This window comes from Zonotrichia leucophrys, chromosome 5, assembly GCF_028769735.1.
Source record: "Zonotrichia leucophrys gambelii isolate GWCS_2022_RI chromosome 5, RI_Zleu_2.0, whole genome shotgun sequence".
In the NCBI taxonomy this organism is placed as follows: domain Eukaryota; kingdom Metazoa; phylum Chordata; class Aves; order Passeriformes; family Passerellidae; genus Zonotrichia; species Zonotrichia leucophrys.
In genome coordinates, this window is record NC_088175.1 from 26,040,025 (window position 1) to 26,066,719 (window position 26,695).

At 42.0% G+C, this 26,695-nt stretch overlaps 2 protein-coding genes and 1 long non-coding RNA gene across 14 annotated transcripts in view; 2 read left to right on the plus strand and 1 right to left on the minus strand.

Annotated features, from left to right (window-relative positions):
- The window catches only part of SCG5 (secretogranin V), a 35,433-nt gene extending 21,757 nt beyond the window's left edge, over positions 1-13,676 (plus strand). For 5 of the 12 annotated variants that reach the window (XM_064713429.1, XM_064713430.1, XM_064713431.1 and 2 more), the window contains exon 6: positions 2,176-2,868. In XM_064713429.1, the coding sequence (XP_064569499.1) occupies positions 2,176-2,271 (96 nt within the window). In that variant the 3' untranslated portion in view covers positions 2,272-2,868. Of the gene's footprint in view, positions 1-893; positions 966-2,175; positions 2,869-12,923 lie in introns of those variants that run through there. The other 7 variants (XM_064713424.1, XM_064713422.1, XM_064713425.1 and 4 more) reach the window with 2 other exon arrangements.
- On the minus strand, positions 8,802-17,228 carry LOC135448036 (uncharacterized). The gene is made up of 4 exons (XR_010440382.1): positions 16,906-17,228; positions 11,753-11,843; positions 10,877-11,008; positions 8,802-9,421 (listed from the first exon to the last, which is right to left on the minus strand). It is a non-coding gene; the product is annotated as an uncharacterized LOC135448036 (long non-coding RNA).
- GREM1 (gremlin 1, DAN family BMP antagonist) lies at positions 17,202-26,156 on the plus strand. Its single transcript, XM_064713436.1, has 2 exons — positions 17,202-18,424; positions 24,908-26,156. The coding sequence occupies exon 2, from the start codon at positions 24,909-24,911 to the stop codon at positions 25,461-25,463; it is 555 nt and encodes a 184-aa protein (XP_064569506.1). The 5' UTR covers positions 17,202-18,424; position 24,908; the 3' UTR covers positions 25,464-26,156.
- Positions 26,157-26,695: the final 539 nt, after the last annotated feature.

The window sequence follows — 26,695 nt, forward strand, 5'->3', positions numbered from 1 at the left end:
TGTTAACGTAGAATTCATGCAACACATACATGAGGGAAAAAAAAGAAAAAAAGAACATTTTCTTTCTGTGAGCTGACTGACATAATTTGATACAAAAGAAGAAGCACTAACTGGAGGCACTGGGCAGCTACATGGCCAGGGGTAGCCCAGAGTTTTGAAGGTGAATTGCTTTACGGACTTATGAAATAATCAAGGCTGATTTTCCTTGCACCTACATGTCACTTAATGCTAAGTTCATTAGAATTTAATAGAATCAATATAATTTAAATTATTTTAGGGTAAAACTGTAATAATTACTAATGATTTAATGAACAATTCAGAATCTCCACTTTATCAGCAGAAGAGTAACCTAGAACTATCAGCAGGAGAGTGTGTTTTTCTAGAAACCAAGAAGTCCCCTGGATTCCCCTCCTGCCTTTTGTGCTCCCTGCCACTGCTCCCTGCCTTTCCGCACTGACACAGTTTTGGGATCTGGCAACAAATTGATTTTGAATGTCCCCATCTGAGGTTAAAACAAGTCCTGTGTAACAGTGTGTCAGCCAAAGTGTTTTGCATTATATTTTGTGTTTTCTTTTGTTGGTTGAGAAGGATTCAAAATTTTATGTAGTTTCATTCTCTTCAACTTTATTTCAAAAAGTAGCAAGCAAGTACCATTTCAAAAAAAAAAAAAAGACCAATTAATCTTCCTAGGAATCTTCAGATAATTCTTAGAAGTTTATGCAATGGTTGAATTTCACTAAATTAACATTAAACAGAACTTCTTTAAACAAACACAAACAAATCATTTACATATGTCTTATTTCTAACAATTTAAAGCATTGGAGTTAGTTTATTTTCAAAGATTTTTCCACATTCATTTCTGGTTCTTAATATTTTTCTGTTTTCACTTGCAGCAGGCAAAACACCCAAACCTAACAGAAGTAAGGCAAAAGTGCTGCTCTGTGCTATGACTAAGTATTAATGATAGCATCCACAAATCTGGAGAAACCGAAGGGCCTAAACTGAAGATAGATAAACCTCAGATATTTTCCAGAGATTTGACAAATACTTCAGATAGCTGAAAATAAATATTTCATGCCCATTATGAATGCTTTTTTTTTTTTTTTTTTTTTTTTAATTCCTAAGTTTTGGTGAAAGAAGCACAGAAATGTCTCAACAAAAGTAATTTCTGGGACACACAGTCAGCCTGACAAGAATCAGGAGATACTGGAAAATTTTCATTCCTCTGAAGTTTTTATTAGCATCAAAAAGCCTTCATGCTAGAATTTTTGCCCGTATCTGTGTGAAGAAGACAATATACACTTGAATTTTGCTTACACTGACACTGTAACAAGCCAGAAAGCAGATGTAAATGATACTTAATACTGAAGCTCCACTGAACAGCTTGCCACTTCGCAAATACAGTAAATACATTTTACTCCATTGGTATAGATAAAATTCAAGCATTTCTGTGTTACTCCATCTACGATCTCCAGGCAGTTTTGAGACAGGATCTGTTCATCTTCAGCCTCACATTGTGCTGCTTGCATGGTGCAAAGTGAAGTTCAGCCCTCTCCAGGAATCTTCTTTCCAGCATTCCCTTCTTCTGGCAGTGCTACGAGAGCCATTTTCCATGCCAAAACCTTGTTTGGCTCTGCTTCTTTGCCAGCAGCTTTTTATCTCAGCATCAAGAGAGGAAGCAAGGAGGGGTTTCCTGGAGAGGAGACAGGCTGAACAAGAGGCTTTGGTCAAACTGCAATTGTGGTCTCTGATTTGTATCCCAGCACAATGGCCATCAGGGGCTGGTGATTTGAGCTAAAGCTTACCTGTGCTTCTCCAACAAGTTCTGTCCTGCCTCAAGAATTAGGGAGTTAGAGCTGCTGGTGCTTCTCTGCTGAGCTGAGGAAAGGAGGAGTGGAGCAAAAACGCAGTGTTTAATTGAGATTGTTCTATATTCCTGAAAAGCCTCCTTCACTTGTATTCCTTTCAGTGGATTGAATTAAATTATTGTGAAAAAAGAAAAAAATAGAAACAAAACATTGGTTGACTTTTAGATCTAATCCCTGCCAAAGCAGTTTTTCCCATGTCTGTAAATATATGACAGATAAGAAATACATAAATATGTTCACTAATCCTAGTTACCTTTTATCTGTTTCCCTGTTTCTAATAAGTTTAAATAATTTTAAACTTTTTCAGAGTGTGAACCCCTATCTGCAAGGACAGCGACTGGATAATGTTGTAGCAAAGAAGTCTGTTCCACAATTTTCAGATGAAGACAAAAGTCCTAAATAAGTACAATAAAAATTGAAAGATAAAAACTCATGCCATCCTCCTCTAGATCATTATATTGCTTATATATAATCAGCTATTAAAATCCTTGTGAATGGCAGCATGCTTATTATTTATATAATTGTAGATTAAAAACAGCTGTATTTATAACAGCATGTTCTCCTAGATGATAAAAGTATGGTTCTGCTTTTTGTTAAGTTATGGTAAAAGGATATTTTTGTTGTTTTTATTTTAGTCATGGAGCAAACTTTAAAAATGTTAGTCATTTTTGATAGCTAATGTGAGGTAAATGGTCTTAATGAGAAACTTGTAAATAGGAAGATGAAAAAAAATGCCAAGTCTGACTCCAGCATTTAATCTTAAATGTTACTGTGTTTGACACATGAAAATTATAGTTTTATGTTTTGTTCACAAATATTGTTACTTAGCAAAGACAAAGTATTTATTTTACGCAGGGAATTTTGGCTTTTGGTCCATTTTAATAAACATTTAAGCAATCTACAAGGTTTGCAAAGTGACATTTTCCAAAATATTTCAGAGGCTCGTTTGTCTGTTATTGCTGTGCAAATTTAAGAATTAAAGAACTGCTTTTTGACTGTATTCACTGAAATGTTTTTCTGTTAGTTTTAATCATTCCATGCCCACAGCTCTGCTGAACACTTGAACATCTTCCTTCCTTATCAATGGAACTGTTAAGTGAAAATTAATCTCCCCTGCTGTCCTTTGTCTCAGTAACTGCAGCATTTGTGCATTACAGTGTTGTTAAATTATAAGTAAAGATGGAGACATTTGTCTGTGTTAATAAGGTTGTGTCAACAACCTCTGAATCTAAATCCAGGATATGAAGGTCATTACAGTTGATCTTCTGAAAAAATATGCTACTCTTATACCACTTGTAGCTATCATTGCTATTGAATTTGTTCTGGGAAGCTTAAATTGCCTTCTTGCCCCTAGGAGATGGAAGAACTTTATATTCCAGAGTTCTCCCTTTCTGAAAGATGAGAACACCCCTGACTATTTCAAGCCATGTGAATGGAACACTGGAATTAGGGAAAATAGCATTAGTTTACAGCTGATATTACAAATAATATGAGGGAAATAGTGAGGGAAAAAAAAAGTAGTTTCCTTTCCCATCCTATAGAAAGATAACAGGGAAATAATGATGACCTCTTAGAAAAAAGAAAAAAAATAAACAAGAAATTAAGGTTCCTAGCTATATAAAATTAAAGTTAATAGGATGGCTCAAGTATTACTGTTGTTGGCATTTGCTTTTCTTGTCCCACCTCTTAGTTATTTGTAATAAATTATATATGTAGAGAATTGGGCCTTTCGAGCCAAATATGGGTAGATTGCAAAATTTTGGAATGGACTATCATGCCTTTCATCATACTTCCTTTTTAAAAAAAATCTTGAAGAGAAAAATGAATAGTATGTCATAAAGTGGGGTTTATACTCACACAAGACACAAGCATGAGGAATTTCAATGAGTCACAGAGCTCCTTTGGCTTCCAGTGGCTGGAACAGGATGGGAGCAATTTAGCTATCCCTGCGACAGAACTTGGATTCTCTGCCTCTGGACCTTACTCTTTTTATCTGCACTCCTACTCAGTCTTCAACAGGTATTGAAAGCTGCAAATCTACAAAGATTGATCCAAAACCAATAAAGAGTCTATATGTATAATGGCCTAAATCTGACTTTAAAACTTACTGATGCCCAGTGGCCCAGAGTGTGTGAAATGGTCATTCCTTCCACCCAACCCTGCTGCCAGCCACTGGTGGAGCTGCAAGGCTTCCAGGCATTTGGAGGCCACACTGCCATTCCTAAGAAATTGGTCTTTCTTCACATCCTTGACTGTTCCATCGATACTTCTGAAGCAATCTGAGTTACATTCTGTCCTTACAGCTCCGGTAAAATCCGTTTGAATCACAAAAATGAAACAACCATGATGGCAGTTTATTTCATTTCTAAGCTCTTTTTAAGGACAAGTGCATAATAAAAGGAAGTGTGTACAGTAAATGGGGAGCTTGAAAAGGGAAGGGCAAAGAAGCATTGCTTGCTTAATAGTATCAACAATCCCACATGTAATTTTGTGAAGCACTTGAGGTCACTCCAACCCTGTGTGGAAATGTGAAATTCAGCAGTGCAGACTGGCCAGAACAGGGGTACCAGGCAGGCTGCCTGCATGCCACCAAGAGAAGCTGCCCTCCTGTGTATGACAGACCTGCACAGTGCAGGCAAAGGAAAAAAATCACAATTCAGACCTGGTTTTGTCCTTAAACACAAGCAAAGAACAAAGTAAAAATCTTTACACAAAACGATGTGTCTTACAGGAACTGTCGGCTGGAGCAAGTCAAGTGTGTGGTGGTGAGCAGCTGTCTGCTGAGTTCATCAGGCAGCTTGAGTGCATCACCAGGAAGACTCAGAAGTACTATTGTGAAATTTTAATAAAATATAGCTATTGCACCACAATAATGAATTTCATTACTCTAATTTCAGCTTTATGGCAGAGCTGTCTTTTGGTACTGGCTAGTCCCATACTGATTAAAAAAAAAAAAAAAAAAAGACAAGCAAAAATCCTTGTCCCTCCTACTGTTCCAATTAGAGTCCAAACATCCATATGTAGTTTTTTAAACAGAATAATCACAGTGCTGGTCTTTCAGAATCAATGAACAAAGATACCAACTATCCCACCTCACTCAGAGTTCACTAAACCAATATTTACAAGAATGTAAGTAGCTGCACAGGTGTAATTGCCCTTTTACCTTTATGATGCATGTGAATTAAGGAGCATGTATATTGATACTGTTGTTTAGAATTTTCATCAAATTAAAACCTTTTAGAGTATTTTAAAATTTGCAAGTGTGTTAATTACCTCTAATGCATTAGAGACACAGTGTGCTAGAAGGAAGCTATACAAAATAAAATGTATTGCCCTGAAACATTGATTTTGTCTGGTAAAGAAATATTCATTACTCTAGTTTAAAAAAAGCACTGTGTAACTGATGAGAATATTTGATTTGTGACACAAAACTTACTCTGGGGGTGCATGTGCATACACACACACAATACACTTTTCAAAACAATACAGTCTGATAATAAACTCATTAGTAAAGAATATAATGATGTTAACCCACAGAAGAAAGTAATATAAATATGCTTAGTGAATTGTTAAGGAGGGGAAATCATGATATACTTCTAATTACTGGCACATTTGCATTCACCAAATGCACTAAAACCATGCTGCTATCTCTGCAGCAGCTCAGGGCAATCCAAAGAAAATGGGTACTGCTTCTCTGATGTCAGAGTTCTGAGAGTCACTTCCAGGACTGCATTTAAAGCTGGCCTGAAGCTTATTTTATCAAAATGTGATGAAGCCCATCTAATCTCTTAAACTGAGGAAGGGCACAGGCAGAAAGATGACTACTGACTCCTTTAGGTTTTTGGCTTTGTTGTCAACAGAGTGACACTCAAGCCCCTTTGTTTCCATATGTCTGTAGCTGGGGAAGCAGACAGCAGCTTTTTCACGATGAAGAGGAGACTTGCCTTCAAATCAGGCTCTAAACAGTAGCTCTATGGAAGTGTTGAAAAGGCTTTGTTTTCATTTTCATGCTGTACAAAAAACTAATTTTTGAACATTTAAATTTTTTGGAAAAAGCCCATAACAACATTAACCCAAAATAAACTTGGAATCTTCTGGCCTGTTTGCTGGTAAGCTCACTAAACCAGTTCTCACCTCAGCTTGTAATGTGATACAATTTTAATGCAGTTACTTTTTTTTTTTTAATGTAAATAGACAATGCCTGGATCTGTAGGACAGAGACCTTAAAGACAACTTTTCAGTTTTCTGAAGTCACACACCCAGATTTATGGAAAGAGAAGGGCAAGACAGAAAGATTCAGAGGATGCTACCACAATCCCATGAAAATTTAAGATGTCCAAGGAAAGGACAGTTCCACGCGATCCACAAAGGAGATGAGTATGTCCACCATTTTATTAGCCAAGCGTCACTTATCTGTAGGATTTAAGGCACCTCTCCATCTAAGCCAGAAGTATCAAGGCTGTCAGGGAGAGGACATTATCTCAAATTTTGAGACACCTGAATCCAACATTTCAGGTTAATTGAACTGACAATTAGATTGAATTATATTTCTGCTATGCTTGATATAATTAGGATGTCAATGTGATATGCCCTAAAGAGAAGACAGCAACAACAAAAACCCAACAGAAAACGTTGACTCCACTGCCATATGAATATGTATGCATACACTTAAAAATTCATTTTTGTTTAAAGGCATGCAATTACCTTCAATACTCTTTAAAAATAATCATATTCAGGAATTATCTCAAAGAAGAAGTGTACTTTTAAAATAAAGAAGTTACTGTGTCCCTTAAAATGTCTGTCAGTTTGTCATGCCTAGGGTCAATGGCAGATTCCAACCATGAGCAAAGAACAAATTCCCTTGAAGGGCTCAGCCACTGATGGTGATCTGCTTACATGCAAACTAAATAAAAACTGAAAACAATTGTAGGCAAAGGATGTGGAATTGCCATCATGAAGATCCCCATCACTTACCAATGCAGCTGACTACTATAAGACTGGGAACCAAGCCAAGATTTTCAAATACAAGAAAATGGAAAGTTTTTTCTCAAGTACACTCATGGTCTAGGTCTACCATGCGCAAGCATTTTGCTGTTAGGTGAAGAATGGCACTGAGCTCCAGTTTACCATCCTAGTTTACCATGAGAAGGAAACATGTAGTTTCAGTTGTCATGCTTGCTTTATTTATGATGATGACTGCTTTGCTGAGATTACGTGAGTCCTGATGGTTGGGAGAGCTGCTAACCATGTGTTCAACACATGGGAGCATAACAAACATTAAATACGAGTGTCATGGCAGTAGCATTATCAAATGGAACTTAAAGAGCTTTAAAAAATCCCATTTTATTAATGAGGTCTGTATTTGTATGTGGGGCAGAGGTAGACGTGGTAGGAATTGAGAATAGTTTCAGACTTTAAAGATTAGGTAGACCTGAATCACCTCTTTTTCATTTTCCTCTGTAGTGCCTGTTACCAAAACACACAGAATGCAGCTCCTAATGCAATGCATGGTTGTCTTTTAAATTTAATCACTGTTTCCTCATCCTACTCTGTTCTCCAAGAAAAACAGTGGTGTGAGTCAGTGGCTGAATTTCTTGGTAAACTGAGGGAGGCAAAGGAGGAAGCCCAGATAAAAAAAAGGAATGTGCTTCTTGTTACTAGTCTCAAACTCTCCCTCCTTCCCTAACCAGTGTCATTCAGCCAGAGACCATTAAATGCATAAACACTGACTCCTTTTACTCCAGATCTTTGTTCTGAGCCTAACCACCATAAGACAGTGTTACTTTCCTGGGAAGCACTGAAAATCTCCATTACAGATGACAGTGATTTTTGGGTCTGGGTATTTTGGTAGGTCACAAAAGGTGCATATGGCTTGGATGCTGAATTCAGACATCTTTTAACTAATTCTTTATTCTGAGAAACACAAAAAAAACCCCAAGCCCTAGCAGTTATTTCAGTGCAATATCTGTATTCTAATGCCCCAAAGTTCCCTAAAAGTGTCAGAAATTAGGCGGTTCTGATTCCTCAACTCAACAGAGAACACCTTTCTACATTGGAAATATAAAATACCACAATGTGGCATTTTATATTTCTAAATGGACAAAACAGTCTCATGAAAGAGCAGGTTAGTCCATCCAGAGAAGCACTCATAATTCGTCATTGGCTATTTTTTCCCTTTCTTAATGGTGCAGTGACTAAGAGAATTGCAAAACTTTGATTCCAATGAGTAGTGCAGTGGCTGTAAGATTTATGGACTTGAAAGCTGTGTTAAGGCACTTGAAGAAACCTATTTTTAATGCTGCGTAAACCATTGATCAAATTTTTTTTTTGAAAAGAAGAATTTAAGTAAATTCTTTAAAAGTCAATGTTCTAACAGACAAGCATGGCTGTTGTAGTTCGTGCACAGACCCTGGCTATTGGCTGAATTCCCCAACCCCACGACTGAGCTGACACAGGACTCTGCATGCCTGGGTAATGTATGTGTGCACAAGTGAAAAATAAAAGTACGTCCTGCTTCTGACTCTTTATAGCTTCATCCTGCTAATCCCACAGTGTCTCCAGCTTTGCTGCAGCCTTTCTGGTGGCTACTGCTCTGAAGTTGTGCTGTCTTGGAAGGCTCCTTTTCAGGCAGTGTCTTGAGTATGAAGTTATCCAGCAGGCAAGCAATATATGCCATAATGATACACATTTCTTTCAGTTAAAAATATATTAATTGGTAGCTGAGACTATTTTCTAATTTTTAACCATACTGACTATTTTCTGCTGTGTTTTTACATTCTCAGCAGCAACCTTTAAGCCCTTAAAAGAACAAGAACTATCCACAAAGCTGAAGATAAGGCCCTCATAAACCTATCCTAAAATATCAGCTGCTTGTAAAAAACACTTTGTGTCTATCCTGTTGTGCATCTGGAGGTTCTTGATCGGGAGGTTCACAAAACTGAGAATAATTTCCAATTAAAAGAAGGGTGAACAGTTGCAAAGAAGTGCTGGCTGCAGTAAAGGCCTAAGCACCCACAGTTGGCCTTGTGTCCAATGCAAACAGCAAAGCCCAAGCACATGCTCCTCAATCCCTGCCTCTCTTTCCTGATTCCTCAGGCAGCTAAAGCCTATGCACAGCTATGCTTTCCTGAAATCATGGACCTCAGGTGCCTGAACTCCTATACATGCCTAGGACTGTTTGAGACTCAGTGAACCTGCACAGCTCTACACCTATCTCAGTCCTAAAGCCAGCCTGAATCCACAGACTTGGCAATTCTTCCCCTACATTCCCTGAGGGAGCAAGCCTGGCAACTGCTCATCTCACACAGGCCTACAGGACCAGGCATTGCACAAAATACCACAGCAGACATAGACAGTTTAATTAAAAAAACTGAAAAGTGTCTGTAAGAGTTATGGCAAAAGAATCAAAGCTCTAATGACACCAGAGAAGGCAATCAAGAATGAACACAGATTTGCTACCCCAGTGGTTCATATGACACGCTGAACACAAGGATGGACAGGGTAACTGGGCTCTAGCCAGTCCTCAAGGAGTGATTGGGTAGCTGGGCAGACACCTGAAAAAAATACAAGAGTAGTCTGAGAGATGGCAAAACCCAGCCAACCACCCACCTCCACCCTCCTGAGCAGATGGCTAATTCTGGCTCCTTGTCTTGATTTAGTTGTTTTCTGAATTGTTGAACAGTTTCAGCAGGGGAGGTCCAGGTCTCACACAAACAGGCTCTCATGGTTAAGAGGCTGCCCCTCTGGGGGTGCTGGTTGGAACACCTCCAGTGAGTACACAGACACCTTCTCTTTTCTGATTCCTGAAACACCACCAGCCTCCTTTCACTCACTTTTTATGTATTGTTTTTTTTCTTCAGGAAAGATGCATTTAGCTGCTACCCAAATTCTTGGAAGAATGTTACATTTAGCGAGACTTGGAAACTAACAAGAGTTCATTTGCTGGACTGTGCATTCTTTATTCTAGTAACTTCAAAAGTATCTTTAGATCATTTTGCATCTTTTGAAAAGGAAGCATTTAAAAACTCCACTTCCTTACTCACTACTAGCATTCCAGTGACAAATTTAATCTTGCAATCATTGTAATGGATAGGATTTGCTGACCAAGAGCTCCAGCGAGCCCACAGGACCCTGTTAGTGTTCCTAACATGACATCCCCTTACAGCAAGACATGCCATATTATAAGCATTTTCAGCACTGAGGTTAAGGCACAATCTTTTTATCCACACCAGCATGACTAATTCTCTTAAAGGTGGTTTCAGGTGGAATTTGCCCCATTAAAATGTGCATGTCCAAGTACTGAAGGGTTTTTCAAAGCTTTTACATAACCTGGTGGCAGTGTACTCAAAGCAAGAGGGATCTGAACTCCAAATCAAACAAATCATTTGATTGCAAAGACTAAGCCAATAGAAGTACTTGGCTTTACAAACTACTTCTCTAAATTAGGAACAAACAAATCACATTTGGTTATCTTGGGGGTTTTTTTCTCCTGGAAAGGTGGTTTTGTTACACCTGATTACAGCAGTCACCTCCCCTCCTAATCCACAGAGGCTTTCTAAACAAGCTGTCTGATCTCCACAGGACAGAGATGAGCCTGTGCCCTCATCTGGATTTATCTCAATTGCTAAATGCATCAAGATAAAAACCACTGTACTTTGTCTCTTGTAAGTTTTTACATCATAGCTTTCTTAATGTAAAAACTTCAGCCAAAAAAAAGGCACAGCCAAAAGAACCCATAAACCCTGAATCCAAGAACTTACTATATTAATAATTAGGGTTTCTTCTTTGCCTTGCAGCACAGGAGAATATCCTGTTCATTTATCTTGTCTCTTTTTTCAGATCAGAAGAATAAGAAATGGCTAAGATGATTTTTTTTAGTGTATCAAAACTTTTAGAGACATCAGTTCCCAAGGAGTCTTTCCTCTAAGTGTTCTAGTATATTAAAAAGTATTTTCTTTTACTGTGAATTCCTACGTTCATTCTGAAACCCTGACAAGAAATAATAATACCTCCTTCACAAGAAGTCTAGTTCCATCTGGTTGAGAACCAAAAAGCCCTGCCACAGTCTGATTTGAAGTGTAATTGATTTGATCACTGGCGATTTCACTTCTTCGCTTACGTCTTTAGTGCATTAAGACTTCCTGGGGAGGGGAAAGAAAACTGTTTACATTTTTTAGACTTTTTATAAGTGCATCCAAAAGCTCCAAGTGTTTGGAGCCTGATTAATTACAAACACCTAGAGGACTGCTCCCAGTCCTATTTACAGAATCTGTCCTAACATCAAGTGACTTAACACTTTTTCAGGCACTTTGAATCACATGTTGTGAGCGGGAGAAACAATCATTCAATCAAACTGCCAATGAAAGCAGCCAGTGGAGAACTGCTGGGCAGTGTGGTCAGCCCCAGAATGCAAGATGACAGCTCCTTCTGAACAGCTCTACAGAAAGGAAGAGTGATGTCTGCTGGAGCTATGTTTGGAGAGTTAAGTAACAGGACTCAAAAAACTCTAATTAGAACTCAAGATAATGCAAGAAATGAGAGATCGATGAATAAATACCCAACTGCCCTCAGCCAAACAGGATCCTTCTGACAAGGAAACAGAAGAAGCAAAACAGAGCAGTTGTTGGAAATATAAAAAAAAAGATTTGGCCTTAGGCTCATGTGTGTAGTTTCCCAGAAGTCTTTTTTTTTTTTGGCAATTTTTGAAAGAGTAAATTTTTGGTAACCATACAGATTAAAAAAATAGACTATTTTTGTGTGTTGTTATTATTGTATTTCTAATCTTGAAGTCCATAAAGTTTAGCATTTTAATATGCACCCTAACTAGAAAGTTCTTTAACAGGGGAAAGCACTATATATAAATAATTTCTTTTAGCAAGGCTCACCTGACTGAAGTCTCTTGGATTGTTGTGTGTGCTTCACATAATACACTCTGAATAGTTCCACTGAAAACAAAGTCAAGCATCTGGCAAGCCCCTGCAGGATTCAGGCCCGAATCTAATTTCAGCAAAAAAATGAAGTATGTGCACAAATCCACCTTTCTTACCAAAGCACTTAACTATCAGTTTGCATTTATGTATATAGGAAAAATATGATATAAGTCAACCAGCAATTCTTTTAGGAAAAGGCAACTGGTTAAACAATTCTTTGTCTGCCTTTAAACTTTTTTTTCTCTATGACAGTGAAAACTTGGCATATTCACTGGAAATATTCTTTTTTTTTTTATTGGGGAGAATTAGAGAAGTTAAAAGACCTTCTTCCCTATTAAAAGCATTTAGAAATTTCAAAATGGATGTATTCAAGCACATTGACACAAAGTTGTGAAAGTTAAAAAAGGTATGTTTCATCTTTCCAGATTATGTTGAGCTTTCAACTCCTCTTATAAATTGCTTATTTCACAAGTTTGGTACTCAATCAGCTTTAAGGACTTAGGCCAAAATTATTCCTTTGAAAATTCTGTTCCCTACTGAAATTTATAGGTGGGGAAACGGAGTCAAGAGAAAATTGGTGTGATTGAAATAAAGTGAAGGATGAAGGTGGGGGGGTGAACTTGTCCCTCATACCTGTTCTTGACAGGGAGTCTATCTAAATAAAAATGTCAGTGAGGAAGAGTTTTGTTTCTTCCCACCTCCATTAGTATTCTCTCTGAGAAGTGCAGCAACTGATGCTGCAGCAGTACAGCTGTTAAACAGAGTTCTTTCCTTCCTGTAATATGGCAGCCTTTTTTTTTTTGTGACACTGGATTTTAGCTAGAAAATGCAGAAATTCTATGTTGTTGTCTCAAACAAAAATCAGACAAAAAAAAAAAACTTCAGATCTTTCATTCCTGCACAGCTACTTTTTTTTTTTTTTCCTGGTATTCTGTTTTTACATGGCTACTGCCAGGAAAAGCAAAAAGAACAGATAAGATTTCAATTTTGAAAGGAGGGCAATGGAATAAAAAACCAAAACCAAACCAACCCACGACAAAACAAACCAAAACAAACGCCTTGCAAATCTCCTTACATAATAAAATAGCTTTCCTGTCTCTCTTATTCTTTTTTTGTTTCACTACAGACACAAGTGGCAGAGCGAGGAAAAAAGCCTAGACAGATCTGTTGCCTCCCTGGTGCCCACCTCACCCTCCAGAGCGACACTGTGTGTGTGCTCCAAGGTTGCACAGAGTCCCCCACGGGTAACACCCTGGAACACAGCAAGCTGCCCTGCATCACAGCAAGAAAAAGTAAAAGGGACTATTTTGCCAGAACTGTGTACAAGATATCTGTTCATGTGTTAAAAGTGTATGAAATCTGTCTGAGATGTTGGGATGCAGTAAGGTTCGGGAAAGGAGCTTTTCAGTTTTGCAGCATAATTATATTTCATAGCTGTCATATAGTGAAATATGCATGCAAATAACACATTGAGCTCCTCAGATGCCTCTTTCCATACTTCCCAGTTACAGCTTCATGCTGTAAGGGCTTCTGATGTTCATACAAACTCAGTTTGCTTAGCTGAGTCACTTCTCGCATCATGTTGCTCCAGAAGTGCCCTGAAAGCAAAGCTTGTCAGCAAACACCTCCTACAGCTCCAGGAGACAAAAGAAAAAGAAAAGCAAATGCACGAGGGCAGAGGGATTTTATGACTTTCATTTTCTTGGCAAATTCTTTTATAGTCATCAAGTACATAAGATGCATCAAAAAATTGTGAAAAAGAGTTTAAAAAGTTTAGCTTGACATATGACATTGCTTCATTTGGCATTAACGTTTATATTTGTTCAGCAATCAAACTTCATCCTAATAAAATAAGCTTTTCTAAACAGCTTTTGAAAAATAGTCACATATGGATTGTATTATGTATGTAGGTGTTTTGAGGCCAGAAAACATATTTTTTGTTCTCTCTCTGCATCACATAGCTGAGTGGAATGCTGGTGGGTGACTGTGGCTCCTAGGTGTGGACATCATTACAAGCCCACAACCTCACTCTACACGCAGTATATGCCAAACAAGAAATGTATATGCCAAACATTTTCAAACATACCAGGACATCATACTTTTCAGAGCAGAACCCAAGACTTTTGAATTACTTAGATGCTTAAACATTTTCTCTTGAACTCATTTATTCGTTTGATTTCTAATGTCCTATTTATGAGGATTTTCAAATTATTCCTAGATCAAGCAATATTTTGAAAGTAAAAAACCCTAAAATACTTCATTTTCAAAAAAAAAAAAAAAAAATCCTGCCCCAAAATAAGCACTTTTCCCTAATTAATTTTCTTGCATGCAGCTGGTGGAAATCTGTGTGTTAAAAAGTTGATGTTCTGTCAACATAAATATAAAATACTGCTTTTTCAGTAAGTACAATATTTTCCAACCTCCATCATACAGACATTAATTCTAAAACTCAAATGAGAGAGAGATTAAAATTCCTTAATTAAACAGAATCTTGCCAACATGAAGCATAGTCTTAAACTTGATTTTCCAGTACATTTTAAGAGAAATTTAACTCAACTCAGAATACCCTCAGCTTTTTTCTGGTACTACTTTATAAGGCTTGATACGAAGCACAATGTTACTTAAATTAGAGCATTTTTTCATATAATCATCTGCAATGGAATAACAGGAGAGTACCTGCACAAGAATACCAGGTCTGCAATGTCAGTATACCATCGTGAAACCAACATGCACATCTCTTTCCCTCACCTCATGCCAGCTATTATTGTTTGCCTTCTTAGGTTTGAAATAACGAGCAAAAAACCCCATTTTATTTGCTGGTTTATGATGAAGGTTTTTATCCATCACTTTTGGATATGTCTAAAATCCACAGGAAACTGGATTCTTTGAGTGTCAGTTCTTTCCTATGACAAAACAAGGAGTGTTCTTCCCAGAGAAGCTCACACACCTCAGCAGGAATGTAAGGATGGACATTTCCACGAGGGACCCACACAACACACACTACCAATACCTTGCTTTGGCCACAAGTCATGAACCACTTCTGAGACACTGCTGATCTCCTTCACCAAGCCAGGAAGGCAGCAGTGCACACCACCAGTAACTCAGCAAGAGCTCAGTCAGGGCTTGCTCTAGACTCGTCACAGCTCAGCTAGAAAAGCTATGGCTGTGTTGGTGAGAGAAACCAAGCTCCTTCCTCTCCTTAACAGAGGAGTTCAAAATACCAAGCAAAGCAGTTCAGATGTGCCCTGTCTCTGTTGGACAGCCTGCCTTACTTCTGACCTGGAGGAACACATCTAGAAGTGAGAGATACTGGCTTGCCAGGTGTATTAAAACCAGGATCTCAGCTGTCATGGGTCACTTACACCTCCCTGAGTCATTAAAAGCTACTCCAATTTATTCAAGAAGAGGCTCTGGCCCCTGTGAGTTTTGGCTTCTCTGCAAAGGCTTTCAATAAGGTGCCAGCTGTCCTGGCAGTGAGGATACTTTGAGTAGCACCCAAAGTTAGCAGTAGCACACAGGAGCTCAACCCAATAACATTTTTCTCTGCAAGAATAAAGTACAGCACTTCCTTTAAGCTTACACAATTCTTACTGTTCCATTGAAACAAAGAACAACTCACACAGTGAATACCAGCAAGAAATGAGAGAGGAAATAAAAAAAAAAAAAGCCAAGCAAAACAAGAGCAAGCAGGTAGTTGTAGTTGTCAGGTTCACAGTACGCACCACTACCATCCAATGACATTAAAGCTCTTCATTTCAAACCTATACCTATACCCCAAAAACCTGCACATTTCCATAGGCCTCTTTAACACTAAATAATTAAACAACATTTCCCCATGATTATTCCAGCTCCAATTAGAAGCCCTGATGAGAACTGACAGAATTCAAGTCTGAGTATGGTAGTAGGAAGAAGTATTTCCCTTTCAGCACTGGGTGCTTTTTTAACCAGTCTTTGCTTGGGATGTAACCAGCACAGCTGAAGCTTTGGAGCAAACCCATGGAATGTTTTGTTAAGGATTCCAGCAGAAATAAAGAACTCTTCCAAGCTGGAAATTATTCCGGATACCTGAAAGAATGATGGGGGAAAAGACGTATTTCCCCCTGCCTCCCTCAATCTCAAACAAATAAAGAGACTTAACATTTTTTTAACATCCTTTTAAAAAATATTTAAAAATTTTTTCTGCTTTCATTCAGTCCAGATGCAGCTCTAATTATTTATCTTGTTGGTACCCATATTTATTTTTTGTATTTTTGTGAATGAGCAAGCAAATACTTGCAGAAATAATTCTACTTTCCAACTGTCAAAGAAATCTGAACACTTGTCGTGCTTGACCCAAGGTGCTAGTGCACACTTGGAACACTGCAGATCATGTTAAGGGGAAGAAACCAGATGAGAAGATATGGTATAGGATATTCAGCTGCAAGAAAAGGAAGGTGGATCTTGAGGAGGGAACACAACTTCTATATCAGGGTGAGACACAGAGCAGGAGAGACCCAACAGACCCCTTCAATTCAATTCAGCTGCTCCACAGAAGGAAATGGAAAAGACCACAAAGTCTCAACATACTGAGAGGTGGGACTGGTGACCTTTTCTTTGGAATCACGAAGGAGGGACACCAATTACTTAAAAACAAATAAAATAAAATACAAACAATAGCACTTTTATGAGTAAAAAAAAACCCCAAACAAACAAAATAATACAAATTCTCTAGGCCTCTCCTTCTACCCACATAGATGTCATTTGCTGTAATTCCTTGCCAGTAATCCTTCCCCCCTTAAATGTCTTTGAATTTCAGTGGCTCCTGCACACCAACTCATTTTCTCTCTCGTGCTGCCACCTACCACTGCGCTGTGGTGACTTGCCCTGTGAAGTGATGGTTTTTTTAACAAGTTGTCACTAAATGTGTGTGAATTATTGTAACGGGCCTAATTTACTACCTTGCTAAGCACTCAGGCTCTAAGGGAAGCCAAGTCTCAGTCTCAGCAAAAAGCAAGCTACCGCTAAGTACTGTCAAAGTCAGAAACTTGGCGTCTTGCCTAGCTCTGGCACCCCTAATGTAGCAAATCCTTTCATTTTAATTTGTCTTCCCCTTCTGCAAGTAAAACTACCTCTTAGGTGAGATCGGGGCCTGTCTGAGGTGCAAGGCGGCTGCTGACTGCTGGTGACAGAGCAGGGCTCGTTTGATTCACGGGCAGTAACTCGTGCCCAGCAGCCAGGAGAGCCCAGACCTACCGGCACCACCTGCAGCACTCGTGTCCATGGCAGAGCTTGGCCCAGCGCTTCTTCTGCGGCGCGATGCCCGCAGCTGGAGGCGGCAGCTGACACACGTCTCCGTTTAATTAGCAAGCCCGAAAGTCAGCCCGTGGCTCAGAGGCTGCTCCTGCCCGTACTGCTTGTGGGCAGCCCGGTCAGACACCGGCACCGGAGCGCTTGGAGGACGGGGGCCGGCTAGCACTGGAGGAAGCGCAGGCTTGGCTGCGGGCTCTGTCCGCCCTCCAGGGCTTGCCCCTCGGTACCCCCAGCCCGACGCTGGCAGCAGATTCGGGGCGCGCCTTCGGGCAGCTGCAGCGCACGGAGATGTTCCCGGCTACTGCTGGGACGGGCTGGGTCCCTAAAGCGCTCAGCCCCCGCGGTTTCTGCCTCCTTTCGGGCGGCCCCCGGACCCGCGGGGCTGGCTGAGCCCGGCTGCGCTGCCCCGACGGCCGCGCCGCTCCCGCCGGCTCCGCGCTCCGCCTCGGCGGGACGCGCCGCTGCTCCGCCGGCCTTGCCCCTCTCGGGGGGCCTGAGCAGCCCCCCGCCCTTCGAGAGACAGCAACGGGACAAAGTTAAAAACAAAAACAAAAAACAACCCTCCCCCAAAAAACCAAACCCTCAGTGATACAGAGCCATGAGCGCGGGGCTGCGGATCGGGAGCCACGGTTTAACACCCCTGCACACAGACATTGCCAAAGAGGCTTTTTCCTCCAAAGCTGCGAAATTCCCGGCACACTGCAGAGCCTCAGAAAGCCAGTTTGCAATGGGAGGGCTGCAGAGGCGGCTGCCTCCCCCGGCCAAGGCAGGCCGGTCAGGGGCTCCCCGCAGCCGGACCGCTCGGCCGGCCGGCCCGTGGGCAGGGGAGCGCCCAGCGTGCGCGGAAAGGCGGCGGAGGCGGTGGGAGGGGGGTAGGGTTTAATTCTTCTTAACTGTCATACTTTAATGGGGATGGAAAATGTGAATTTTCTGTGCATTCCAGGAACAATTCCTTGGGGTGGTGACCTTTAGCACCGATTCTCTGAAGACAGGAAAGTAGTCGAGTGTTTATCTGGATGACTGAAAGCTTTCCCTGGTGGAAGTTTATGGAAGTGTTAAAAGGGGCGGATAACACGGGCTTTGGAGGCGCTTGTCCAATGATCTGGAGGGGCTTGGAGAGCAGATCTCAGCTGGCAGACATTTAAATGGGAGACAGCTCGGCGCTGCTGCAATTTGTAGGCAGGACCCGACATTCTCTCTCTCTATGGACTCCCGGGCAGCTTCGGGCTCCCACGCCACCCGCTCCACCGAGTGACCCATCGCTCAGAGCCCCGCAGAGCCCCAGCCCGCGCCGAGGAGCCGCCGAGCCGAGCCGAGCCGAGCCCCGCCGCCGCGCAGGTGAGCTGGGGCGCGAACGGGTCCGGCACTGGCGAGTTCGGCCAGTGTCTGTGGGAGGCACAATGTTAAGCTCTCTATCCTACCTTCAGAAAGGGGCAAGGGAAGGAGCTGTTCACCGGTGTCTAGCAAAACTCCAGGGCGTCTCGGTTTTGCAGGGGGTGACGCCCGTCCCTCCCGTCCGCGGGAGCGAGGCGCACCAAGCTTTCCGCCGCAGCGCTGGGGATTAGGGCACCGTCACATCTCTTTCGCCTCACAAGCACGGGGACTGCAAAAGCCCCGTTAGCTCTGCCTCTCATCTCCGCCTACAGCATCACTCCCGACAAATTGGATTCGGCGCCCACCCGAGACACGGAAAAATCCCGGCCCGGCCTCTGCACGGAGCGGGGCGGGGGCAGATCCCCAGATGCCAGCCCCATCCCATCTCGTCCCGCCGAGCTGCCCTCTACGAGGCCGCTCAGCCCCCGGCTCTCTCCTGGCCCGCCTTTGCAAACCTCCGCTCCTCGGAGGAGCGTGCTCCGGGTACCTCAGGAGCTCCCGGGGCGGGGTGCGCGCAGTGCGGGAGCCTCGGTGTGTGCCGGCGGGGCCGGGTGCCGCGGGGCGCAGCCTCCGCACCGGCAGCGCCCCGCGTCCTTCCCCGCGCAGCCCCGGGCGGAGCGCGGCGCCCTCGGCCGCCTCTCCGCCCAGCCCTCCCACCTGACTCGGAGCCGCGGGAGTTTTGTCGAGCCGGCGGCTCCGTGCGCCCGTCGGTGAGCGGTGCCCTCACGGCGCTGGCAGCCCCTGGGCCCGGCCGCGCTCCTCCCGGCGCGGGGCCAGCGGCGCAGGGCTTTCCCTTCTGGAGGGCAAGCCTGCTTGCTTGCCCCGTCTGTTTCAATACGATCCCCCGTGGGTTTGGCAGTCCTTCAGCGAGTTTGTCCTCCCTTGGGTTAATCCAGACGGCGGCCGTGCCCCGTGGGAAGAGCCGTCGGTGTCGCCTGCCGCCGCCAGCAGCGTCCCCGCCCTCGGGGAGCCGGGCCGAGACGCTCCCGGCCATGCCAAGCCAAATCAAGCCTGCGGTCTCCCCGCCTTGCCGGCAGCCGGCGATCCCCGCGGCGCAGCCAGGCTCTCCGTGTTACCTCCTCGGCTTGGGCGGTGCGGCCGTGCGGGGGCCGGCAGGGTGCGGGCCGGCAAGGTGCGGGGCCGTGCGGGGCCGGCAAGGTGCGCGGCCCCCGGCCCGCTGTACCGCAGAGTCCCTCCCCGGCCATCAGCTGCGGCCTCACTCCTGGTGTCCCATTTGTGGCTCCTCTTGGCGAACGAATGGCAAGCGAATCCCGTTTCGGTCGCCAGGGCTGAGACACAACCTCCCTTTGCACAGCTGGGGCTCTGGGGCACCAGCGCGCCTTTGGCTCTCCCTGCTGCTGACAGACGCCGGGTTTATCAGGCGCTTTGTGAGCGGCCACCTCTGGGTGCAGTGCCAGTGGCTCCCCAGCCTCAGCTGCCTCTGAGCCCGGCCCGCGACCCGAGGGCTGCAGGAGCGCTCTGCTCCTGCCCCGCTCCTCTGTGAGCCCGGCACACCGGGAATAACCAGCCAGCGTGCGCCCTGGGGCCCTGGGTGGGTGACAAAGGCACCGATGGCCGTAGCTCTCCGCTCCTCTTCAGCCTTCAGTGCCAAGCTGTGCTAAAGCATTTGGCTTTTTTCTGTCGGCAGTGCTACCCAGAACTGCGTAGCTTCTGCTGAACGCTCTCCTTTTCAGCACGCACGGCAGCGCAAAGAGAGAAGCAAAGCTCTCCCGGTTGTTTAGGGCTCCCTGAGGAAATGTGTGCGCAGGGAGTTCGGCGCTGGGAAGCTGGGAGCTGTCAGGCTGCGTGGGCCTCTTCAGGCGAGGCAAACCCGGGTTTGGTACCAGCCAGGGCCACCATGATGTTCAGCATCCCGGGAGTCCCATAGGATGTTCTGCAGAAAAATAGTTTCTTAAACGGGGAATTCTCAAGGTTTCAAGGGTTGGTTGGTTGGTTTGTTTGTTTGTTTTAAAATTGCTGCCTACACTCCTTATATGTCTCAAAACCCCCCATCTCTATGACTCTCAAGAAGAAATTTTCTGAAATGTAAATAAATCCAAATTCTATGAAACACAGATGTTAGTTTTGCTGTCTTGATTTCAGAAAAAAATGCAGTTTTCTGGGAACTGCCATTACTATGCTTTTTTAATATTTAAAAATACAGATCTATGAACTATGAAAACATTACATAAGAGTGTTTCTGTAATTCAGACGTAATATGCAAGGCATAAAATTATTCTGATCCTTCGGGACAAAACCACTTCTATTTTCGCAGTAGTCAAAGGGATTGTGTTTTGTGTCTTTCTATGACTTGTATTGGAAGTCCACCAAATAATTGTTGGTTGTTTTTTATTTAGTTCTTCATCAGATTATTTTTCATGTTTCTTCTGAAGCACAGGAGTCCATGGCTCTTCATAATATTTTGCTAATAAAAGGGGTTTACAGATGAGGTTACAGGCCTGTTAAGATCTGTGACAATTTTGCTGGGTATTTCAACCAGCTTTCCATCCAGATCTTTTAAACAAGTTGTGTTGAGCTAAAAATGTCATTAGTAACTTTCTGACTCTGCCTAGGAACTCATAGGGAAATTCTGTCTATGAACTGACATGTGGAGATCCTTAATTCATAGCAGAAAATGTATAAATGAAAAAAAATTACAAACTAATTGCATGAAATAGTAAACCTGAAAGAATTTACATTTCTCTTTCAATAGTTGCTAGTATTAATCCACACGTTTCTTAATCTGTTTTAGATGATGAGATCTCAGGCTCTAGATAAACCACATATGAAGTGATATGAATGTTAGGGCCCAATTCTGCTCCTGTTTGAAGTCAGCAATAAAACTTCTTTTGGCTTTAGGACTAAGAGCTTACAGATGATGAAAAGTGGAACTCAGCAGTGGAATATGGAAAGAATAGAGTTTTGTAGTATTGTGTTACTTTAAAAAAAGAAATAATAATTCTGTCATATCTCTCTGGATCTGAATGAAATGAGGGAATTGATCATTTTGGTTGTGGTCAGCTGTTTGTTCAAAGGATTCTTAAATGAATTCTCCAAAGGATTTCTTGTTATGCCAGTGTAACAGCCAGTTGGTATCAAGTAATGAAAATTTTGCTGAAACATGGAATATAAGCTTTTACAGCCTGATTCTCACAGCTGCAGAGCTACAGCTTCTGCAGAATTATGACTGTAATGAGGAGAAAGAGCATTTACTTCAGGAGACATTTCTCTTCAGTAAAACTTTTGGTATGGTAATGCTGATTTTAGCTAGTCCTACTGTCCTCTTCTCTGTTTTACTTCTTTCAGTAAAAAACCCTGCTAAAGAAACATTCACAACTGCTAACTCATAGAGAGATGAACCACTTCACTTCCTAATGTGAGCCAAGGTGTCATCTTCTCTCATAAGCAGAAGCATTGATTGCCCTGGCACCAGAGGTGTTGCAGGATGCCCATACTGCATTTTGGCTGCTTTCCTTCCTGAGCCATACCACTTCACTTTCCTTTATGTTTTTCATTTTAAAAATTAAAATATTAATTTTAAAATAAATTTTAATCAGTTATTAAAAAAAAGATCCTGCTTAGCTGCTGTTCACACATCCTCTTCTGAATTTAACCTGTATTTATCCCTACATTTCTGAATTACTTTTAGATGTGTGTTTCGGAAGTGACCATAACAAATGTTTCTGCTAAGTGGCTAATTTTTATTTGAGTTACAATTTCTTTTATGGGCATGTAATGCAGCTTCCACCTTTAAGGCTGGAAACCAACCCAGTGAAAAATTACCTCTTCCCAGTTTAGGATTACACTGAAACACATTCTTGCATTTCCTTAGGGATAAGCCTGTGCTTCATAAAGTTGCATGAATCTGGGCCACAGACCTTACAATGGTATATATTACTATGAAACTCTCCCCAGATTCCCATCCCAGAATACACCTCATTTTTGTAGGACTAGACCTTGCTGTGCCATCTGTGGTGGAAAAAAAAAAAAAAAGAAAGAAAACAATGTGTAGCTAATCAGTTTTAAAAATAAAAGTAATCCAGGAATATGCATGTTGGTGGAACCTCATCCAAGTTGTGGGACACTAAATAAAATAAACACCTGAAGTTTTTTGGCACTGCTTACAACCTAGCAATTTATTTTCAACTTCAGGCAATAACTTTTTTTTTTTCTTGTAAGACTGGCACCATGTTGAGTAAATAAAGTGCATATTAAAATAGTAGTGACTAGACAGTCACCAGAGAAATAAGAATAGTTTTGGAAGAAATCATTCTGATCTCTTAATGGAATAAGCAATAGTTAATAATTCTCTGAAAACTTTTTTTTAAGAAAAAATTAAAACTAAGTGTGTCTAAACAATATTCAGGTTGTAATAGAGATGAGGAGAAAACATCAAATGAGAAGTCCAGGCTGACACTTGAAATTATGCTGTGTTGTTCCTTAATTGGAATTCCCAACTTATTTTTGTCTATGTCAAAGTCTTAAGGTTATTAAAATTGTGCGTTCCACACCATATTTCATTTAGATACTAACAGCAGCCCTTCCAGATTGTCTGTTGGAGTCACCAACTGTATCATTCTTACACCCCTTCCTTGACTGCCAAACACAGGACATGCTGGTGCCCAGAGTACTGAAATGATGTGTACATCTGTGATACATCGGGAACCCTAGGTGCTCTAGAAATCTGCTGACAAACACTAACAATTTTAGATCCACAAGCAACTCCCTGAATGTAGTAGAACCCCCTATGACACCTTCCTACTTCAGGAATTCCTCTCTCAATCCATTTATGAGAAAGGCTGTTTGAACAGCACAACGTTTATTTTCTCCATGTGACTGGGAAGACCTAATAACCGAGAAATTAGCAGTTATTTTTTACAGCAAACAGTACTTACCCTGAGCCTCTGCTGAGTCTCTAGGTGGCCCTCACAGCGCTGGCATTTGGCTGCTTTCCTGCCTAGTTGTGTGGTCTCAGCAGAGCGGATGAGGCCGTCCAGGACAGTGCCCATGGTTTCACATGTTTCTCGGGCAGTAACACAAGAAGGATTCTTCAATTTAAAGGCTTTTTTTTTCCATACTAATAAAGCAAGTCAAACAAGGGATATAACTGCAGCATTCCAAGCAGGTAGAAAACAATGACTTCCTCAGCATTTTTTTTTCACAGTCCTTTTCCTTTTTAATGCCTGTGCCTCTTCACAATTTTCGTGTTTTACAGTGGTTTTTTCACAATTAGTTGCTCATTTCTGGTGCCTTCCTCCACGCTTCCACATGGAGAGTGTCCCTCAGAGACTTATTACCTCACCTGACTGTCTTGCTACCCATAGCTCCTTTCAGAAAAACTTGGGGACCATGGTGCTTCTGGAAGGGGGAAGTGTGACACTGATGAGCTTCTTCTGTGCTGGTTGGTGTTTTAAGCTGACGGAACAGCTTCAAGAACTCAGATTTGGGGAGCAACAGAAATGGTGGAATAAGGGAGGAAAGTAGAAGTAGGAAAGTTTTTCCTACCCAATAATTAGGTTTGGGGCAGCCATACGGTTTTGAAGGACCTGATCATCTCCACTTAACTGCACTTCCTGAATTGGTCTTTCTTTTATATGCAAAAACTCTGTGATATTTAATGTCATTTACAAAATTCTGTCCTCCAACAACACCATTCTGTGTAAAATGAATAAAATTTAGGGATCTGAAAAATTCTCAGTACTGTGATTGCATCTGTATTACTTCAATCAAGAATTCAGCACAATGTGTGAGAGGATGTAGTTTGAAATTATAAGACACATGTCTTTTAATGTGTACCTAAATATTCTTTTATGTTTGTTGCCTGACTTGTTGCACATCTCTCAGCTTAAGCGTCATTGCACTCAGATACATTGGACCCCTTTGGAGGTGCAGTGTGGCAGAGGCTGGGAAGCTGTAAAACAGGCTGCAGGTGTATACAACATATACATTATATACTGGATGTACATTATTCAAGGAGCTGTATAAAGTTTCTGAGTCTGATTAGGAAACAGAAATCTAGACTACATCTGCTGAGACAAAGACTTGAGCCCTCTGGTATTGTAGATAGCTGTATCATGTAATGAATCCTTGTGTAGTATAAAATTTGTTCTTCCATCATTGTAAGTAAGAAGCAATCTTCCTGTATGTTAGTGAGCTGTAAGAAGGGAATGAGAATGAGGGTAATGCACTTGGAGAAAAAAGCTGGAAAAAGATGGAGGACACACAAACAAAATTTTGTTTGGGCTTACTTTCAATCCTCTATTTGAAAGCTTTTATCACTTGGTAATTTGGGAACAGCTTTCCAGCTGGTACAGGCTTGAATTCTTATGTTTTATAAGTGTGTGTGCGCACATTTTTTTATGGAGCTGAAAATGTAGTGCATACCTGGCTTCTGTTGATATCTGAAATCCACAACTGTGCTTTATTTCCTCACCTTCCTTCCTGCAGGATGGTCCGCACGCTGTATGCCCTCGGTGCCCTGTTTCTCCTGATGGGGTTTCTGCTGCCAGCGGCCGAAGGCAGAAAGCGGAATCGTGGATCTCAGGGCGCTATCCCTCCTCCTGTCAAGGATCAGCCCAATGATTCGGAGCAGATGCAGACACAGCAGCAGTCAGGCTCCAGGCACCGGGAGCGAGGGAAGGGCACCTCGATGCCTGCCGAGGAGGTGCTGGAGTCCAGCCAGGAGGCGCTGCACATCACCGAGCGCAAGTACCTGAAGCGGGACTGGTGCAAAACCCAGCCCCTCAAACAAACTATCCACGAGGAGGGCTGCAACAGCCGCACCATCATCAACAGGTTCTGCTATGGCCAGTGCAATTCCTTCTACATCCCCAGGCACGTCCGTAAAGAAGAAGGCTCCTTCCAGTCTTGTTCCTTCTGCAAGCCCAAGAAATTCACCACTATGACTGTTACACTCAATTGCCCCGAGCTTCAGCCCCCAAGGAAGAAAAAAAGAATCACCCGGGTTAAGGAGTGCCGGTGTATATCTATTGACTTGGACTAAGTGGAGAAAAAGTAGCAATTGCACTCTGACTGTATGCAATCACCGCCGTTGTGAGAGTGAGTGGCATGAACTAGCCTACCTTCAAGGCTGGGCAAAACTGAAAGGGACCTAGTGAATTACCTAAAACAAGAAAAAACCCCCCCAAAAGAAAGAAAAAATTAATGTAAGGAAAGGGCATGCATGTGTGTGTGTGTAAGGGAGAAAATGGAGATATGGATGAGCAAATGCATGAATGTTCACTACAAAAAAAAAAAAAAAAGAAACCAAAACAAACCAACAAACAAAAACAGCGTTTGAGACATTAAAAAACCCCTAATTACCCATAGCCATGAATTAGGTTTCCGAATTCATGTGTATATTCACAATTTTGCCGCTTGCTGGGAAAGTGGAGCTGTGGCTTTTGCGAATGTTCACCTTTGTGCTATTTGCTTTTACTGTATTACGTGAAACATCAAAGCCAGAGGACAATATATTTCAAAGCACGAATCTATTCTTATATAAGAAATAGACAAAGAGCAATTTCAAGTGTAGCACAGCCATCACTGAAAATAGAAGCTGTGTTGAGAGTTTGTAACACGCTTCTTCAATAAAAGAGCTGCAATCCAAAATCCATGTCTGGAGAACAATGGGGGGATGTGGGAGTGCTGAAAAGTCAATATAGGTGGATGGGAAACAGATCTACAGCAACTTAGAAAGCAAAAGGTCAAAGCAAGTAGACAGGGAGAATACAAAAGGGAGTAGAAAAAGGAAAGGTACATAAATAGGAAAACACAGAGGAAGAGATATTGTCTTCTGTTTACGTTTTGCTTTAATTTATATACCTAGTCATATATTACATAAATTAAAAAGAAACTATATACCAGGCTATAAATATACTTCTGATGGCTCTCCAAACCAAACAGAACCCATTCTTATGCCACTAGATCCATTTGATGTCTTTTATTTCTGATATCAGTTACTCTTCATATCTACATATATATGTATATGCAGTATCTTTTAGGCAGTGGTATCTATACATACATGCAATGAGTGTGCCTACTTCATTGTGTGTAACCAAACTCTTCTTTTTCACACACATACATAACCACAGCACAAAAATCTTGCTAACCAAGATCAAGTACAGAATGGCAGTAATTTAGTACATAAAGAGCAGAGCAAAAATTAAAACAAGCATCATGTGACTGAAAATGCAATAACCACACAAGAGAAAAGAGACACGACATTCATGACTA

Excerpts from the sequence above, each read along its gene's own strand:
- GREM1 (XM_064713436.1), top strand. The coding sequence starts at position 24,909 with ATGGTCCGCACGCTGTATGCCCTCGGTGCCCTGTTTCTCCTGATGGGG.